Source organism: Pseudozyma flocculosa (genome assembly GCF_000417875.1).
Source record: "Pseudozyma flocculosa PF-1 unplaced genomic scaffold scaffold00022, whole genome shotgun sequence".
In the NCBI taxonomy this organism is placed as follows: domain Eukaryota; kingdom Fungi; phylum Basidiomycota; class Ustilaginomycetes; order Ustilaginales; family Ustilaginaceae; genus Pseudozyma; species Pseudozyma flocculosa.
Window position 1 is genome coordinate 218,100 of NW_006920890.1, and position 15,646 is coordinate 233,745.

The following is a 15,646-nucleotide window of genomic DNA, read 5'->3' on the forward strand; positions in this document are numbered from 1 at the left end:
GTCCGAGGCGGACGGGATGGAGTCGATTGAGNGCCCCGCAAGCGTCGAGATGAAGGCCGGTCAGGGGCAGCACTCGGGNGGCCTTCGAGCTCGTTAGGCGCCGGCCGCCATCTCGGCGCGATGGTGGCGCAGCGACGTGAGGAGCGACAGGACCGCACCGGCGACAAGGTCGGCGAGCGCCGGGTCGCTGTCGGCCTCCTGCGTCGGGGCAGCGAGTCGGGGCAGCAGAGCGGCGAGGCAATCGAGCATGAGCGCAGCACGAGCATCGGGGCGGAGGAGTCCCGTCGCGCGGGCGAGGACCATGTCGAGCGTGTGCCTCCAGGCCTGCAGCGAGCGCCTCCGCGCGTGGGCGATGGCGCGCTTGGCATTCTGGGCGCTGGCCCAGTGCAGGACGAAAGCCGACTGCTGCATGAACGGGTCGCCTTGGCCAGCATCGCGCAGCGCGCCCTGCTGCTGAAGCACCGCCTTTTCGCGGAAGAGGATCGACAGCACCGCCTTGAGGTCGTATACGCGCGGGCCGACGTCGGCGTCGGCGCGGCGGGCAGTGTCGAGCTGCTCGGGCCGAACGATGGTGATGCTCTGCCCGATGGCGTCGCGCTCGTCGCTCCAGAGGAAGTCGAGGCTGTGCAGCATCTCGAGGAAGCGGACGCCGCCAAAGGTCTGGGCGCCGACGGCACCCTCCAAATTGTGATGCGGGATCAAGGCGAGCACCTCGTCCTGCTGCTCCTCGAGCTCCGACGCGCCGCCGACCGTGACGCCGGCACCGAACAGCGCCGCGACGAGCTTGGATGCGCGTGAGGGCATGCCGGCATTGACGAGGGTGTGGAGCTCGAGTGCGGCGAGCTCGAGAATGTGTCCGCGGAGGCGCAGCGAGGCCACCAGCGAGTCAACCGTTGTGGGCACCGCCTCGCCGTCGGGGAAGCGGACGAGGCCGAGCGCAGAGGAGCTCGACTCGGCGGCCGTCCTTTCGGCCGGCAGCAGCGAGATGGTGCGCAGCTGTGCAACGAAGAAGTCTTCGCGCTGCCGCAGGTAGCGAAGCGTCGATGAGCTCGTGAACGGATGCGTGCAGAGGCGCAGCATGAGCGCGTAGCACTTTTCCGCGAGGCCGGGCGATCGCTCGGCGAGGCTGAGGTAGCTCGAGGCCGCACCGGCCTCGTCGGGGCGGAGCAGGTCGAGGATGGCGTGGAGGGCGCTCGGAGGGCTGTCGGGCGAGTCCGGGTCGGCGATCACCTGCTCCTCTGGCTTGAGCGCGCGCAGGTCGTAACCGAGCAGCAGGTGGGCGACGTTGGGCGCGGCCTGATCGAGCGACGTGCACGAGAGCAGCAGGTTGAGGATGGCAAGCCGGATGGCCTCGACGGCGTCGTTGGCCGGTGCGACGAGGCCGTCGACCTCGGAGCTGTTCTGGCCGTCCGAGTCGTCGTCCTCTCCGGCCAGCGCGAGGAGCGCCTGGACCGAGGCGTCGGATGCGTCTGGGTCGGCCGAGGGCTCGGCCTCGAGCCGGCCCACGAAGCCGGCCCGGACGCGGTTGGCCTCGTCGCTCATCTCGAGCAGGCCGACGAGGCGGTTCATCTTGCGGCGGTAGCCCATGTCTGCAAACCTGTCGACGGCGCTGAAGGCGGAGCTGCGTGCGATGAGCGACAGTAGGCGCACCGAGAGGAGGGCGATGTCGTCGCGCTGGCAGTTGACATAGAGGGCGATCTGGACGACGCTCTCGTGGGCGTGGAGGAGCTGGTTGTCGAGCGAGGTGTAGGCGCCCGGGTTGCCCACGCGGGCGTTGACGTCAAACGGCAGGCTCAGGCCGAGCGAAGGGGCATCATTGAGCGTCGGGACCAGCAGCTGAAGGAAGATGTTTTGGATCCGCAGCACCCTCTGGACGATGCGCAGGGCGTGCTTGACCGCCGCCGGGTAGAAGAGGGTGCGGGCCTTGTTCTGGTTGATGGCCTCGAAGCCCGCCATGCCGCCGCCGGGGACGAGCACGTTGAGCACCTCGCGGATCAGCCGGTCGTCGACGAGGAGGCGCTTCATGACAAAGAAGCCCGGGTGCGACGCGAGGCGGGCCAGCACAGCCGGATCCGAGACCGCCTCGGAGCCGGTCGACTCGTCGACGGCGAGCAGCGCCGACAGGTCGTATGAGTTGAGGGCGCGCTCGATAAAGTCGAGGCACGACGAGATGATGCGCCACTGCTCCGAGGACTTGGTGTACTCGCGCGACCGGGCCTTGAGGAAGACGTGGTCGACCACAAACGCGACGTACGGCTCGACGGTCCGACCGCGCTGCTGCTGTTGCTGGAGGTGCTGCTGCTGTTGCTGCTGCGACTGCGCGCCGCCGACGTCGTATGACGGCTGGGTGCCCGGAAGGCCGACCATGGAGCTGAACGGGTTGGCCGAGGCCGACATTGGCTGCACGGTCAGGAGGCCGGCGACGTCGCGCGGCTGCGGCGGCACCTGGATGAGCGCCTTGAGGAAGTTGACAAAGCTCGTGGTGCCTGGGAAGCGGCGATGGGGCGTCTCCTCGTGCTCGAGCTCGAGGAGCACACCACCCTCTGCCGGCTGGCGGACGCTGCCGGCCCTGGCCTGCGCAGCCTCGACACCCTCGATGACGCGGCTGGAGTCGAGCCGGTTCCAGAGGTCGGTGGCGATCGACGAAAACTTGGAGCCGGACCGGACCGAGTTGTGGGCGAACGCGGCCATGGCGTCGAGCACCGACGCCTTGAGGTCGATGGGGATCGGGCAGGTATAGAGCGCAAAGAGCCGGTCGAGGGCGGCGTAGGCCGTGTTCTGGTGGAGCGAGTCGCGCGCCGCGCTCGAGTAGTAGACGACGTTGCGGAAGAGCTGGAGGAAGCCCTTGAGCAGAACCACCTCCTCGGGCGGCATGCCGACGCTGGCGGCCACCGCCTTGTCTGCGGCCTCGGCCTGGGCCTGGCGGAAGGTGTCGACGTAATAGCTGATCCACTCAAACAGGCGCGACCAGGACACGAGGCGGCCCTCGGAGCCGCCGCCGACGCTCTCCTGGTCGAGCAGAGCGTACGCCTGGCTGGCGCTCTGGGTGCCGGACGACAGCGCCGCCAGCATCTGGAGCAACGCGCGCTGCTGGCCGTGCTCCCGCACGTCGACGGCCCACGAAAGGAAGCGGGTGGTGCGCTTGTCGTGGCCGATCCAGAAGGGTAGCCCGGACTCGGGCCTGCCGCGACAGAGGAGCGCAATCAGGTCAAAGAGGGCCTCGATGTCGTACCGACGCGTCTGGTGGGTGACGGCGGCGCCGCCGCCCCGGCCGGTCTGGCCGCGCGAGATGGCAAACGCGGCATCTTCCTCGGACCTCTGCAGCTTACGCAGCAGCGTCAGCATCACGGTCGTGGTGCTGAGGACGAGGTTCTGCACCTGCTGAACCACGTATTCGCGGAATTCGGCGTCGACCTCTTCCTCGGCTCCGCGGCCGTCGACGTCGGCAGGAGAGCGCACGACGTCGATATCGCCCGCCTCCTCCTCGGCGCCGTCGAGGCTTTCGAGCGCCCTCTGACGGAAGGCCATGACGTTGTCGATGAGGTAGACGAAGGCACCGCCCTGCGGCCCCTCTCCCGCGGCGCTGCCCGTGGCCAGGCCTGCAGCGCTGTCGCGCGAGAGCGGCGAGCCGGCGATGGCGCGAAGCACGAGGTCCTGGATCTGCTCCTCGCCGATCGACATGTGGACACGGAAGCTCGGGTTGCGCGAAAAGGCCTCGACGAGGAAGATGGACCACTGGAGTGCGACGACGCTGTTGAGCTCGCCATCGCCCCACCGCTTCTTTGTGATCTCGATGTGGGTGGACCCGATGAACGAGTCGTCGTCCATCAGGCTGTCGACGGTGCGCCGGAGCGTGCCGCGGGCCGCTCGGTCGGCCATGGGACCGCGGGCGTCCGGGTTGGTATCGATGGCGCCGAGCAGCGCGGTGAGGACGTAGATGCTCATCTCGTCGGACTGCTCCGGCTTGACGGCCGCCAGCCAGCGGACGAGGGCGGTGATGCTGGGAGTCGAGAGGAGCGAAGAGACGGCGAGGAGGTAGAGCATGTGCCCGAGCTCGCGTCGCTCCTGCTGCAGCCAGGCCAGGCGCTCGAGCTGAATCTCGTCACCGAGGCGAGATCCCTGCTGTGCGGAGGCGGCATTGTTGCTGGCAGCGCCGATGCCGAAGAGGCTGCCGCCAAACTGCTGCTGCTGCTGCTGCTGCTGCTGCGGGTGTGCGTTGCCGCCGCCGCCCGCCTGCAACGAGGCGTGCACGCGGTCCATGCTCTCCTTGACAGCGTCAATCTCGGCCAGGATGCGCTCGGGCAGTGTGAGTCTGGCTTTGGCGCCGGCCGCCGCCGCCGAGCTCTTGCGGACCTCCATGCCGATGAGGGACTCGACCAGCTGCTCCATCTTTGTGCCGAGCTGCTGCGCCTCGGCCTCGGCCTCGAACGGCAAGGTGAGGGCATTGCGGAAGAGGTCCTTGAGGCAGGCGAGCAGCGCAAGCTTCTCGCGGTGGAAGAGGATGCACGCCACCTCGGTCGCTCCACGACCCCAGCGCGCTCGGCCCGAGATGCCGGCCTGGAGGAGCGAGGCCGCGTAGCGCTCCGAGACAGAGAGCTCCCGTGCGAGCAGGAGCGTCTGCTGCGCGAAGTCGGCATTCAGAGACTGCGAGACGCCATCGACGGTGATGTTGCCTGTGCCGTGACGAGGAAGGCGGCAGACAGGTCATGGAAGAGGAGGAGAGAAGCAGCGGCGGAGGCCAGAGTCAGCATCGAGCTGGTACGAGACTGAATGCGGACGCGGACGCGGGGCAAAGCTCGACAGCCAGGGAGGGGCGCAACTCACCCGACTCGATCTCCCTACGTTCAGCATCGTTGCGGGGCTTGACGCGTCCCAGGTCTGCAAGCTCGGCGCGGTTGCGGTCTATCGCAATGTACCAGTCGTTGGAGCGCGAGAGGCGTGCAGGGTTCTGGACGGCGTCGGAGATGAGGCGGTGGAGCTTTTCGAAGCGGGCAGGCGCAAAGACGGCCGAGCCCCCCGCGGCGAGCGGTGACGATGTGGATGCTGCCGTCATGCTGGGCCGGAGTCGCTGGGCGGCGGGATGCAGGTGTATGCTGCAGCTGCGGACGGGCGAGCGGCCAGAGGAGGCTTTCGATCGCGACGCTCGTCTTGTCCTCGGCGGATCAAGGCAGCGTGCGGATGTGCTTGTACAGGGTCGCGGACCCGCTATGGATGCGGTGCGGTTCCAGACTGGATGTCGCTAGTGCTGGCATGCGACGATCTGGCGCGCGCAGTCTGGCGTCCACACTGGTCGCGGAGCGAGGCGAGGCAGCCCAGCTTCGGCACCTCTGGCGACGGAACCAGGGTCTGGACGGTGCGTGCGGGGGGACGGATGCAGAGGGTGAGGGAGAGACAGAACGAAGGAAGCGGCGAGGCGAGTGCGGTAGCAAGGGAGGGATCGCGCTGGGATGTGGGCGGTGCGCGCGTGTGTGTGTGTGAGTGTGTGTGTGTACGTGGTGAGAGGAGAAGTGGTTGGTCGTCGACGAGAAGGACGCGGGTTCGGTGTTGGTGCCACCAATTTTGGTGCGGCGGCCGCTGCTGCTGCTGCTGCTGCCTTTTCTTCACTCCACCCACCGCCAGCCGTTGTGATCGGAGCCGACCTGCGCCTCGCGCACGGCTGCCACTCACTCCCATGTCCTACGTCTGCTCAGCAGACACCCTGCGACACACCGAGCCTTGGCACTCTGCATCGCAAACGTCTCCGACGGTCCACACTCCGAAGAGACAACAGACAAGCTGCTCTGTATCAGAGGGCGGTCTGGGCGAGCCGCCGCCATGGTATTACTGCTGCTGCCGCCAGCCAGTCTCGAAAAAGGAAAAGGCCACACGCGCCACTCGCCCGCCCACGACGCGACCCCTTCAGCGGTAGTACTCGGCCCTCCTGGCATTGATGCCGTACTCGCCCAGCGCCGCACTCAGATCGTCCATCGTGAGAACGGTCCGCGATCGATCCTGTGGCGAATGGAGCAGGAAGGCGGCCAAGGAGCGTCGAGCAACGTCAGTAGTCGAGTTCACCCAGCTATGGGCACCCCAACGGCGACCGACTCACCCTACCACCAGCAGCACCGGATGCCGCCGCACCCGCCGCGCCCGGAGCCTGTCCGCGAGGCCTGCCTCCCGGACCGGCGTTGGTCCGGATCCTGGCGTACTGGAACGCATCGGCCGCAATGTCGCTGACAAATTTTTCTGCTGCGAGCGACAAGAGCCTCTTGCTGTTGTTTGCGTGCGGAGGGCAGGACGGTGGTGGAGGAGGTCAGCAAGTGCAATGCGCATGGGTGTCCGTTTGCAGCGAGAGCGAGGCAGCGAGGCGGCAACTCACAGCCTGACGTCGTGACACTCGAAGCCGACCTTTTCGAGGTAGTGGTCCGTCACCTCGTCGGGTATCAGGGGCGTGTAGCCGTCGAGCATGCGCAGGAACTCGGCGAGCGTGCGGTCCTTTCTCGCCTCCTCCTCTTCTCTCCTCGTCATGGTGTGCTGCTGCTGCTGCGGCTGCTGCGGCTGCTGCGATGCGGAAGCGCCGGGCGCCTGGACGCTCGCACCGGCCACGTCCTCGGCCCCCGCCTGGCCCGACTCGGGCACGGCCCCGTTGTGGTTGTTGGTGGGCGTCGCGGCTCCCGACCTGCTAGGGTCGAGCCCACGTCGGGAGACGTACTTGGAGAGGTCCTCCTGCGTCGCTACGCCCAGCACAAACGCCCTGCCCGGGTCGGTGATAAAGGCGAACGGGTGGTTCTGCAGAAACACCTCGAGCTCGGCCAGGCCCGTGTCGGGGGTGATGACGGTGTAGGTGCCGCCGTTGGATCCGCCCTTGCCCGTGGTGAAGCGGTTCATGATTTTGCCGACGGGGTCGCTACCGGCGGCGGCGCCGCTCTGGGAGTGCGCCTGGAGGTTGCTCAGCTCGACGTAGCCCAGCAGCTTGCGGTCGCGATCGCTGACCAGCGGGATCTGGCTGTAGTCGTGGTCCATGGCGGTGCGCAGCGCGTTGGCGATGCTCGTGGAGCGCGGCAGCGAGATGGCCGGCGGGACCTGCAGGTCCTCGACCGTCGCGCCGCGGTACTTTTCAATCAGGCTGGGCGAGGGCGCCGGGACGGGCGCCACCGAGACGGACTGCGGGCCCGTGATGGGCGCCGTGACGGGCGTGGGCGTGGGCGTCGTCATCGTGGATGAGTGGCGTGGCGGTGTGGACGCAGTAGAAGGAGGCAGTGGTCGAGGCGGTTCCGCGGGTCAGCGGCGGATGGTGAGGGAATGGTGAGAGGAAGAGAGGAGGAGGAGGAGGAGGATGAGGAGGAGGTGGTGGAAGTGCGCTTCGGGGTCCGTGCTGTGATCGACTGCCGCATGAGCCTGCCTTCACGTGCCGAGAGGGGGGCCCTGGCCAACCAACAACCAGCATGCGTATGGGCCCATCCGAATTTTCTTCTGCCGTGCCAGCAGCGGAGGGAGGCCAGGCCAGGCAGGCTCTCTAATCAGGCCCTCGTCTCGGCCCGCGCTCCTTTCTTCCTCTCCTCACTCATTTTTACGTTCACGATTTGTGGGAAGAGGTCTTGACCTCCCTACCTGCCTCTTCCTCTATCTCGTAGAACAAGATCGACGAAGCGTGGACGGCAGGTACGCCCGCCGCACGCCTCCAGCGGACCTGGTCTTACTCGTTTTCTCGCACCTTGGCTCCATGGAGCGGGAAAAGGACCGAGGTCGTACACCCACCCACTCCCCCCTCAGCCCATCCTTCGCCGCCGCTCGCCCCCCCTTTCCCCCCCCTCGCCCTCGACTGTTCAATCCATGCGCCTGTATCGTCCCGACCGCTTCCGCAATCAACATCTTCGTACGCGATGATCCTCGAACAGAAACACTGGTGCACCTTAACGTCCACGATGGCTCGACGACGGCCAGCAGAGCGGCGCGCAGACCGATCGAGACTCGGCGGCCGTCGAGGATGCACGCCAGATCAGGACGGGTCGACGGGGACGATGTGCGATTGCGATTCGATGTGAAGAAGGGCAGCCGTTCCGGATGTGGTGGCATGACATGGCAGTGGAAGAAAAACGAAACACAAACGATGCTAGGATGGAAGGACAGTTGTACAGTGGTGGGTGGCCTCACGCCTTGGCGGCCCGACGACGGGTCGACCTCGTCTGCCTCGTCACCGGGCCGGCTCGCGGCACCTCGACGTGGACCTCGATCGACGCCGGCCCCTCGTCGTTGGCCTTGCGCTTCCTGGCGACGGCCCTGCTGGCGGCGCCCTTCTTGCCAGCAGCCCTGGCCGTCCACGCACTCCCCGACGACGAAGCAGAGGTCGACTGCGACGACGGCGGGGAGCTGGAGAACATGCGCTCCACCTCGTCCTCCTCGTCGACGTCCTCGTTGTCGTCTCGGTCGTCTGCCTTGGCAGTCTTCCCTGCGCTGGCGCTCCGCGGACGGGCCCGCAGCGGCTTGTCGTCGTCGCTGTCGCTGTCGCTGTCGTCCGACGAGATGCTAAAGGGGCTCACTTCTTTGGTGTGGCCGTGTCGCGACGTGGTGGAGGAAGCGTGTGTCGGCGTCGACGTCGCAGTCGACCTCCTGCTGCCCTGACGGACCGTCCTGGGCTGCGGAGGCGTGGCGATAGCAGAAGTGGTCGTCGACGTTGCCCTCCTGCGCTTCGACTGCCGCGTCTCGGTGACGGGGTTGGCATACTCGCTGGCTGCGGTGCTGGGCGAAGGGGCAGACGATGCAGCCTTGGCTGGCGAGGTCGATTGCAGACGCTTGCTGCTCCGGCTCTGGCTCTGGCTCTGGCTCTGGCCCTGGCTCGAGTTGGGCGTCGACGCCTCTTCGAGCTCGGCCAGCGCTTCGCTCGCCAGCCGCGCCGCCATCTCTCCGTGCGAGGCGCGTGCTCGCTTGCCGCGCCTGCTGGCCCTGAGCGAGGAGGGTGTGCAAGGCTCGCTTCCCGCCTCGTTCTCCGTCGTCGTCGTTGCCGGAGTCGTCGCTCCGGCGCTGACCTCTGCCTCTGTAGGGTTCTCGTTGTGGGCGTTGACGGCGTCGGTATGCTCTTCGACATGCCGAGAGCCGTCAGCAGCAGCTGTTGTGCCGGCCGAGTCGTCTGCCGTGCTCGACTCTGATTCGGGCGAGGACTGCGCTGGAGCTGCATCTGTTGCCGCCGCCGCCGCCAGATCCGTTGCCTGCTCCGCTGTCGCGGTCATAGCCGTGCTCTCAGCTTGTTCTGACGGGGCGGCCGACGCTTCTGACGCCTCTTGCGGCTCGGCTTGCTCCGATTGAGTGATCCGATCAGCGCTGCAGGGCGTCAGCATCGCATCCTGTTCTGCGACATGCTCCGCGGCGGGAGCGGGCTCCTCGGGCTCGGCTGACGACTCGGTGGCGGCCACCACGCTGTCGCTTCGCTGCTGATCGGGCTGATCAGGCTGATCAGGCTGTTCGCCTGTGTTTGGCTGCTCGGTCACGACCGCTGCTTTGACCGGAGTCGACGTGACGGCGGGGGCGGGACCTCGCAGCGCACGCTCAAAGGCGGTGAGGGGGTCGGCTTCCCTGCTGCCACCGGCCGAAGCCTTGACGCGAGCCTGTGCAAAGGTGTCCCTGAAAGGCCCATCGCTCACGGCCGTCTTGTCGGCATCGGCCACATACGAGAAGCGCGACTTCTTGGTCGCCGTCGACGACGACGGCTGGAGCGCGCCCGTCAGTCCATCGAGGCTCGAGGTCCGCTTGATCTGGCCAGGTTGCTGGACCTGCAGCGACGACAGCTTCCTGCTGGCAGCGCCGCCGGGCCGACCGAGCGCAGCGGGTGCGTCGCTGCCGGGGAATGGCATCCGGGATGCGCCGTTAAAGGCAAAGGGGAAGCCGCCGATCTGGACAGGCCGCTTCTCGCCCCGCTTGGTCGGTGTCAACTGGCGCATGACGGCCGTCTTGATGTCGTCGCGCTGCTGCTCCTTGCTCTGCGTCTCCCCGCCTGCATGCTCGTCTCGGCCGGATCGTTTGTCGATGGACCGCTTCCACTCTTCGAGAAACGACGCGCTGAACCTCTCGAGCGTGTCGGCGCACTGTGCCTGCGCCGACTTGGAGCCGTGCTGCTTGCGCGCATTGCCGTACATGGCGGCCAGGTCGGTCTCAAAGTCGAGCACGACGGCCTTGGACGCCTTGACGCTGTCCGTGAGGTGGGCGCTGCCGTAGGCCTTGGTCTGGATCGCCTCGCGGATCGTAAAGAGGTCGACCTGCCGCAGGTTGGCGTGGGGGCCGTGCATGGCAGCCATAGTCAGCGGCTCGCGGAAGGCTGTGTTGGAGCCGTGGGAGAGGAGCTGCAGCACGAGGTTGTCGATGTAGCGGTACGTCTTTTCCACTTCGGCGTCCGGGACGACGGCAGCGACGGGCGCGGGCTCGGGCGCGGGCTCGGGCGCGGACGCGGATGCGGGCTCGGGTTGCTCGGATGATTCGACCGCTGGCGATGCCTCCGCCTCGGGCTCGTCCGAGGGCGTTTCGAGCGCATCCATTTGGACGTCTTCGATGGCGTCGCTCTGGTCGAGCACCGGGCCGATTTGGTCATCGTCGATCTCCGCCGATCGGACGTGCGCCTCGACCGCTGCCGGCTTGATCGCCTCGGTGACGGTTGCTCGCGGCTTCTCGGCCAGAGCAAGGTCCTCTTCCGTCACCCGCTTGAGCTCCGAGCCGGCCGTCAGCGCGTTGGTGATGTCGCTGATCGAGAATGCGGCCTTTTGACGGGCGGCCGAGAGATCGCGCGTAGGCGACTGGATGGGCGAGCTTGCCTGCTCATCGCTGCCGCCCGGGTGCTGGTGCTGGTGCTGGTGCTGGTGTTGGTGGGACCTGAGCATCTCAGACGCTCGCTTGCGCTCCGAGGACCGATAGGGCGAAGACGAACGGCTGCCGCTTGAAGGCGGCGTGTCCAGCGGCAGGTTGTCCGGATGCCGCTTGCGCGGGGGCGAGATTAGGAGCGATTCGCCCGTACCGGGGTGGGTCGCCGAGGACTCGAAGAGCGTGTCGAGGCCAGATGCGTTGTCGTCTGCCGTGATCGTTGTTTCCGCTGTTGCTGTTGGTGTTGGTCTTGCTTCTGTCGGCGTGATCTCCTGGAGGCAATCGTGCTGCTCTGCCTGCTCCATTGCCGACTCTTCGTTGCTGGGCGGCACGTCCTCTGTCGCGTCTGCAGCCTGGACCATCCCGCTCCGGGCCTCCTCGAGGCGCCTCTGCCTCCGCGCCTCCTTGTCCTTTTGCTCCTGGAGGACCCGCTTTGCATGGGCCTGTCGGGCGGTCAGCCCGTCGCCAAAGTGGATGCTGGGGTCCCGGTGGGCGTGCGAAGCGGAGCTCTTGCTCGGCGCGGGCATGGGGCTGCGCGTCGAGAAGATGGACTTGGAGGCGGGCGAATAGAGGTCGAGCGACGCTGTCCTGCCGACGTGTGCGAGGAGGGGACGGGCGGGAGTGCCGATCGACGACGAGGGCGCATTGGCGTTGAACTGAACCGAGCTGGGCTCGTCCCACCGGACGCGGTTGCCCAGCTGGCGCTTGGGCGTGGCGGCCACCCAGCGAAAGACGAGGGCCTCTCGGTCGCGGACGAAGGGCATGGTTTCCTGGAGGAGGATGGCGCGCTCATCGGTGCCGAGGGTGATTACGGGCGTCTTGTCCGGAGGCAGCGAGAAGAGGCTCTTTGCCTTTTCGATGAGCTCGTCGAGGGTGTCGGGCAGGGCGACAAAGTACGACTTGGAGTTGGTCGAGGGTCCCTTGAGCACGACTGCGCGCGGAAGCGGTGCCGATGTCGAAGCCATGGTCGCACTGCCCCGGGGATGGATCGTGGTTTGGGGCGCAGAGCGTGTGTGATGGAGACAGACGGGAGGCAGTGACGAATTGATGCTGGGAGCGACGGGGTGGTTGCCGCGTAAACTCGAGACGAGCGACGTGCTGGCGTCGACACTGGACAGTCGCAGCACAGACGAGACGGCGACCGGATTCGATATTCTTGTGCGAGGATGGCGACGGAGGCGAGTAGCGTGCGGTGGTGGACGAGGAGCAGGGACCAAGCGTCGACCGGGTATGAATGTGAGTGGCTGAGGATGTCCTTGAGTGATGGTGATGAGGTGGCAGGGGAGCGTGATGAGCAGAGGGCAGAGAGCAGAGGGCAGAGAGCGGAGGGCAGAGAGCGGAACCAGAGAGCAGCCGACCGTGGCGGAGAGGGAGAGGGGGAGGGAGAGGCCGGTGAGTGCGGTGCGAGGCTGCCTGGTGGGCGTCCTGGCAGAGGGCCCCTCGTCTAGCCAGTCGAGTCGAGTGCAGAGCGGTCAGGCCTCTGCTCCAGCGCCGCGCCATTCTCGCCTTCTTCGCCCTTTGCTCTGAAAAGGCGCGACGCGACCTGCGCAACCGACGCGCCCCCGCGTCTCTTTGGATGTTCAACTGGAGCCGGGCCCGCCTGCCTGGCTCGCTCGCTCATGCCGCGCTCGACGTGGTGGCTCGCCAGGCCTCTGCCTGCAAACGGGGCCACACCACTTTACGCGTCGGTCGACTGCAATTCGGCACCGAGAACAACCTCACGCATGCACACGCACACGAGAGCAGGAAGGGAGGCAGCCCGTCCAGCTTGACGATTCCAGCAAGTAGACAAGAAAGCCGGCGGGGGGCAGGCCTAGCACGACGACTCCGGCGGACAGGCAGGCCGACGCAGGCGGATGCGAACCCTTCAGACGCTCCTCTGGCTGTCGATTTCGTCCTGCTGCCGGTGTGCCTCGGCGGTGGTGGCGGGCGAGAGCGACCTGAGCCGCTCCCGCGCCCTCGCCAGCAGGCCGGGACCAGCTTCGGGCCGCAGTCCCAGCCGTTTCCGCAGGCGGTAGATGATGCCGCCCTCGGCCGATCGCTCCACGTCCGAGTAGACGACGCCCTGGCCGGCCTCTCCGCTCAGGTTGCGCCACACGCTCTCGTCGGGCTCGCCGCGGTACCGCCTCTCCTCCCTCTCGCCGCTGCCACCGCCGCCGCCGACGAGGCCCACACCGCCACTGTCGCCGTCGCCCGCGAGACCGTCGGCATGCTTGGCCTCTTCGTCGTCGCTGACGATCGGATAGCCGTCGCGGATGGCCTTGACCTGCGAGTAATGGCCCGACCACCACCACAACCGCAGCTTCTGCAGCGGGCCCAGCGGGTACCCGTCCAGGAATGGCGGCCGCAGCGACTCGAGGATCTTGAGCTTCTTTTCCGGGATCGAGGCGCGCCGGAACTGCTCGTCCTTGGTCAGCTGCTGCTGCGGCGAGGCCCGGAAAGTCGGGTCCAGGCGGTCGCGCGTCCACAGGATGCCCTGTTGCGACTGCGGGGCGAGGCGCACACAGGACGGGCCGAGACGGGGCGGGGTCATAACGAGGCGTGTCAGCAATGCTCGATCAATGTCCTTGCGGATCAGAGAAGCGCCGGCGACGACGGCATCGCTACTCACAGTGTCCTTGTGCGCCACGAAGCGATCCAAGCCAAACTTTTCAATCCTCCGCCGCAGCATGCCGATGCCGACGTGCGACTCAATCTCGGCTGTGGTGATCGTCTTGCAAAAGTTCCGCCAGCGCAGACCGAGGTCCGACGAGGCGCCGGCGGCGGCGGCATCGAGCTGCTGCGGCTGCTGCTCCCGCTCTTTGCCCTTGCCCTTGTCCTTGTCGTTGGGTGCCATGAAGCCGAAGCGCTCCTTGAACGCGAGGCCCTCGGACACGGCCAGAACGGTTGTGTGGTCGATGTTGCGGCTCCAGCTGCGCATGGTGCGTCCATTCTTTGTGCGGCCCATGAGGCTCTTGGAACCCAACGACTCTGACTCCTTGCGCGCACCGGCTCGCGGCGGGAAGAGGTCGAGCTCCACCTCGCTCTCCTCGAGCACCCAGCTCTCTGCGTTTTTGATGAGGCCCGCGGGCGCCCACTTTGGCAGGTTGCCCCGCTTCAGGATGAGGCGGGTGGTGCAGAGCACCGGTATCGTCGTCTCGGAGGGCGAGATAGAGGATGACGAAGAGGCGGATGAGGAAGAAGCGGAGGCGGAAGCCTGGAGGGACCGCGCTGGCTGATGGCTGGCCAGCGGGCGGTACTCGATCCGACGATCCAGGACATCGACCGAGAGGATGTGCGTGGCGTTCGGGTTGGGGTAGCGCAGGTAGTAGGCGCGCACGCACGACGACCAAGAGTGGCTGCAAAGATCACCGACCGAGAGCGAGGCGTCTGGGTCAGCTCACCGGCCGCGGGTCTGTCGCCATCTCGGCGGGCGAGCCTGTCTGGACACTCACTCGTAGGCCGACTCGTGGACGAACTCGCGCACCATGGCGGAACGGTGAGGAGGAGCGAGATGTGGTCTAGGATGATAGCGGGGGGGCGTGCATGCCCCTTCTAGGGTTGCGTGGGCCGGCAAGCAGGTAACTTAGGTGGCTGGCAATATTGAGGTGATGGAGGATGAGCAGAGCGGCTCGACGTGCGGAAGCCGTCGCCCCCTCCACGCTCCGTCGCCCTCTTTTTTTCCAGCCTCTCTGCGCCGTCGGCCCGAGCTGGGGCCCCCACGTCGCCCGACTTCGCCTGGCCGCCTTTTTAGCGCACCCTGGCACACGAGCTGCTCATCGGCCACAAGAAGGTCCTCTCTGGCAAAGCATACGTGTCGTCGTCGATGGATGGCATCGCCGGTCTGCACTTCGCTGTTCGTCGTTCAGCGCGGCACCCCGCCGTCGCTGGTACAAGATACATGGCCGTCTATCGCGCATCGGCAGGGTCGGAGCATCTATGTTACTGAGCGACGCAGGAAGCCTACTTGAGCCTGGCCAGGTTGTCGATGCCCTCCTTCTCGAGGCGCATGCCCTGCCAGCCGTCCATGGACTTGGCGCCCAGGACCTTTGTGTAGAATGCAATCGACGGCCTGTGGTGCAGAGGCAAAGGGGAGAGAAAGCAGGCAAGGTCAGCCTCGAACGTCGCGCCTCGTCCACGAGCCCAACGCGTAGTGAGAGCCTCGGCATGCACCCACTCGTTCCAGGTGAGAACGCTCCAGTCCATCCGCCCGCATTCCTTTTCCTTTGCCACCTCGCCGAGTGCGCGGAAGAGCATCTTGCCGATGCCCTTGTTGCGCAGCGGCGGGTTGACGAAGAGGTCCTCGAGGTAGAGCGACGGCTTCGACGTCCAGGTCGAAAACGAGAAAAAGTACTGCCAGAGGCGGGGAGCGGATGCATTTGAGAAGGCCATGGGGTCGAACACGAGTGACAGTCAGACGGTTTTATCGTGTCGAGAGAGGACGACGCGCACAGCTTCCGCAACGTACCAGAGCCATGCCGACGGGCTTCTCGGTGCCGGCGACCTCTTCTTCGGCGATGAGGACCTCGGCGTACTTTTTCTCAAACACGTTGCGGCGCAGCTGTCGAGGGGGCGAGGGGCGGCGCGGCACGGAGGTTGGTGGGTAAGCCGAGGGGATCAGGGTGACGAGGATATGCCGTGAGGACGCGCAAAGGGTCGAGGGCCTGCACCTACCGTCTCCTCGGTCGCCTCTACGGCATCGGGCTCCTTTTCGTAGAGGGCGAGCTGCTTGATCTGCAGAGGAGGGGGGGGGGNGGGGGGGNGTNANATGCCGTCGGTGNNGGNGGTCGTATGTGCNGTCGNNGTCGNNNTGTGCACGGTGGTCGCNCAAGTACGNGGAGTG

The 15,646-nt window shown here is 66.7% G+C and overlaps 5 protein-coding genes across 5 annotated transcripts in view; all 5 read right to left on the reverse strand.

The window, feature by feature from the left end:
• Positions 1-93: 93 nt before the first annotated feature.
• On the reverse strand, positions 94-5,053 carry PFL1_05857 (uncharacterized protein; the record flags this gene model as incomplete). The annotated part of the gene is made up of 2 exons (XM_007883393.1): positions 94-4,673; positions 4,825-5,053. 2 exons carry the CDS (start codon positions 5,051-5,053, stop codon positions 94-96), a joined length of 4,809 nt encoding a protein of 1,602 aa, XP_007881584.1.
• Positions 5,054-5,898: 845 nt separating this feature from the next.
• On the reverse strand, positions 5,899-7,194 carry PFL1_05858 (uncharacterized protein; the record flags this gene model as incomplete). Its single annotated transcript, XM_007883394.1, has 3 exons — positions 5,899-5,991; positions 6,089-6,251; positions 6,359-7,194. The coding sequence occupies 3 exons, from the start codon at positions 7,192-7,194 to the stop codon at positions 5,899-5,901; spliced, it is 1,092 nt and encodes a 363-aa protein (XP_007881585.1).
• A 935-nt stretch (positions 7,195-8,129) lies between these two features.
• Positions 8,130-11,789, reverse strand: PFL1_05859 (uncharacterized protein; the record flags this gene model as incomplete). The annotated part of the gene is made up of 1 exon (XM_007883395.1): positions 8,130-11,789. The coding sequence occupies one exon, from the start codon at positions 11,787-11,789 to the stop codon at positions 8,130-8,132; it is 3,660 nt and encodes a 1,219-aa protein (XP_007881586.1).
• Positions 11,790-12,691: 902 nt separating this feature from the next.
• PFL1_05860 (uncharacterized protein) lies at positions 12,692-14,293 on the reverse strand (the record flags this gene model as incomplete). Its single annotated transcript, XM_007883396.1, has 3 exons — positions 12,692-13,309; positions 13,436-14,162; positions 14,259-14,293. The coding sequence occupies 3 exons, from the start codon at positions 14,291-14,293 to the stop codon at positions 12,692-12,694; spliced, it is 1,380 nt and encodes a 459-aa protein (XP_007881587.1).
• A 473-nt stretch (positions 14,294-14,766) lies between these two features.
• Positions 14,767-15,646, reverse strand: part of PFL1_05861 (uncharacterized protein) — a gene marked incomplete at both ends in the record, with an annotated part of 1,244 nt that continues 364 nt past the window's right edge. The window contains 4 exons of the mRNA XM_007883397.1: positions 14,767-14,875; positions 14,981-15,156; positions 15,272-15,364; positions 15,478-15,537. Of these exons, the coding sequence (XP_007881588.1) occupies positions 14,767-14,875; positions 14,981-15,156; positions 15,272-15,364; positions 15,478-15,537 (438 nt within the window). The remainder of the gene's footprint in view (positions 14,876-14,980; positions 15,157-15,271; positions 15,365-15,477; positions 15,538-15,646) is intronic.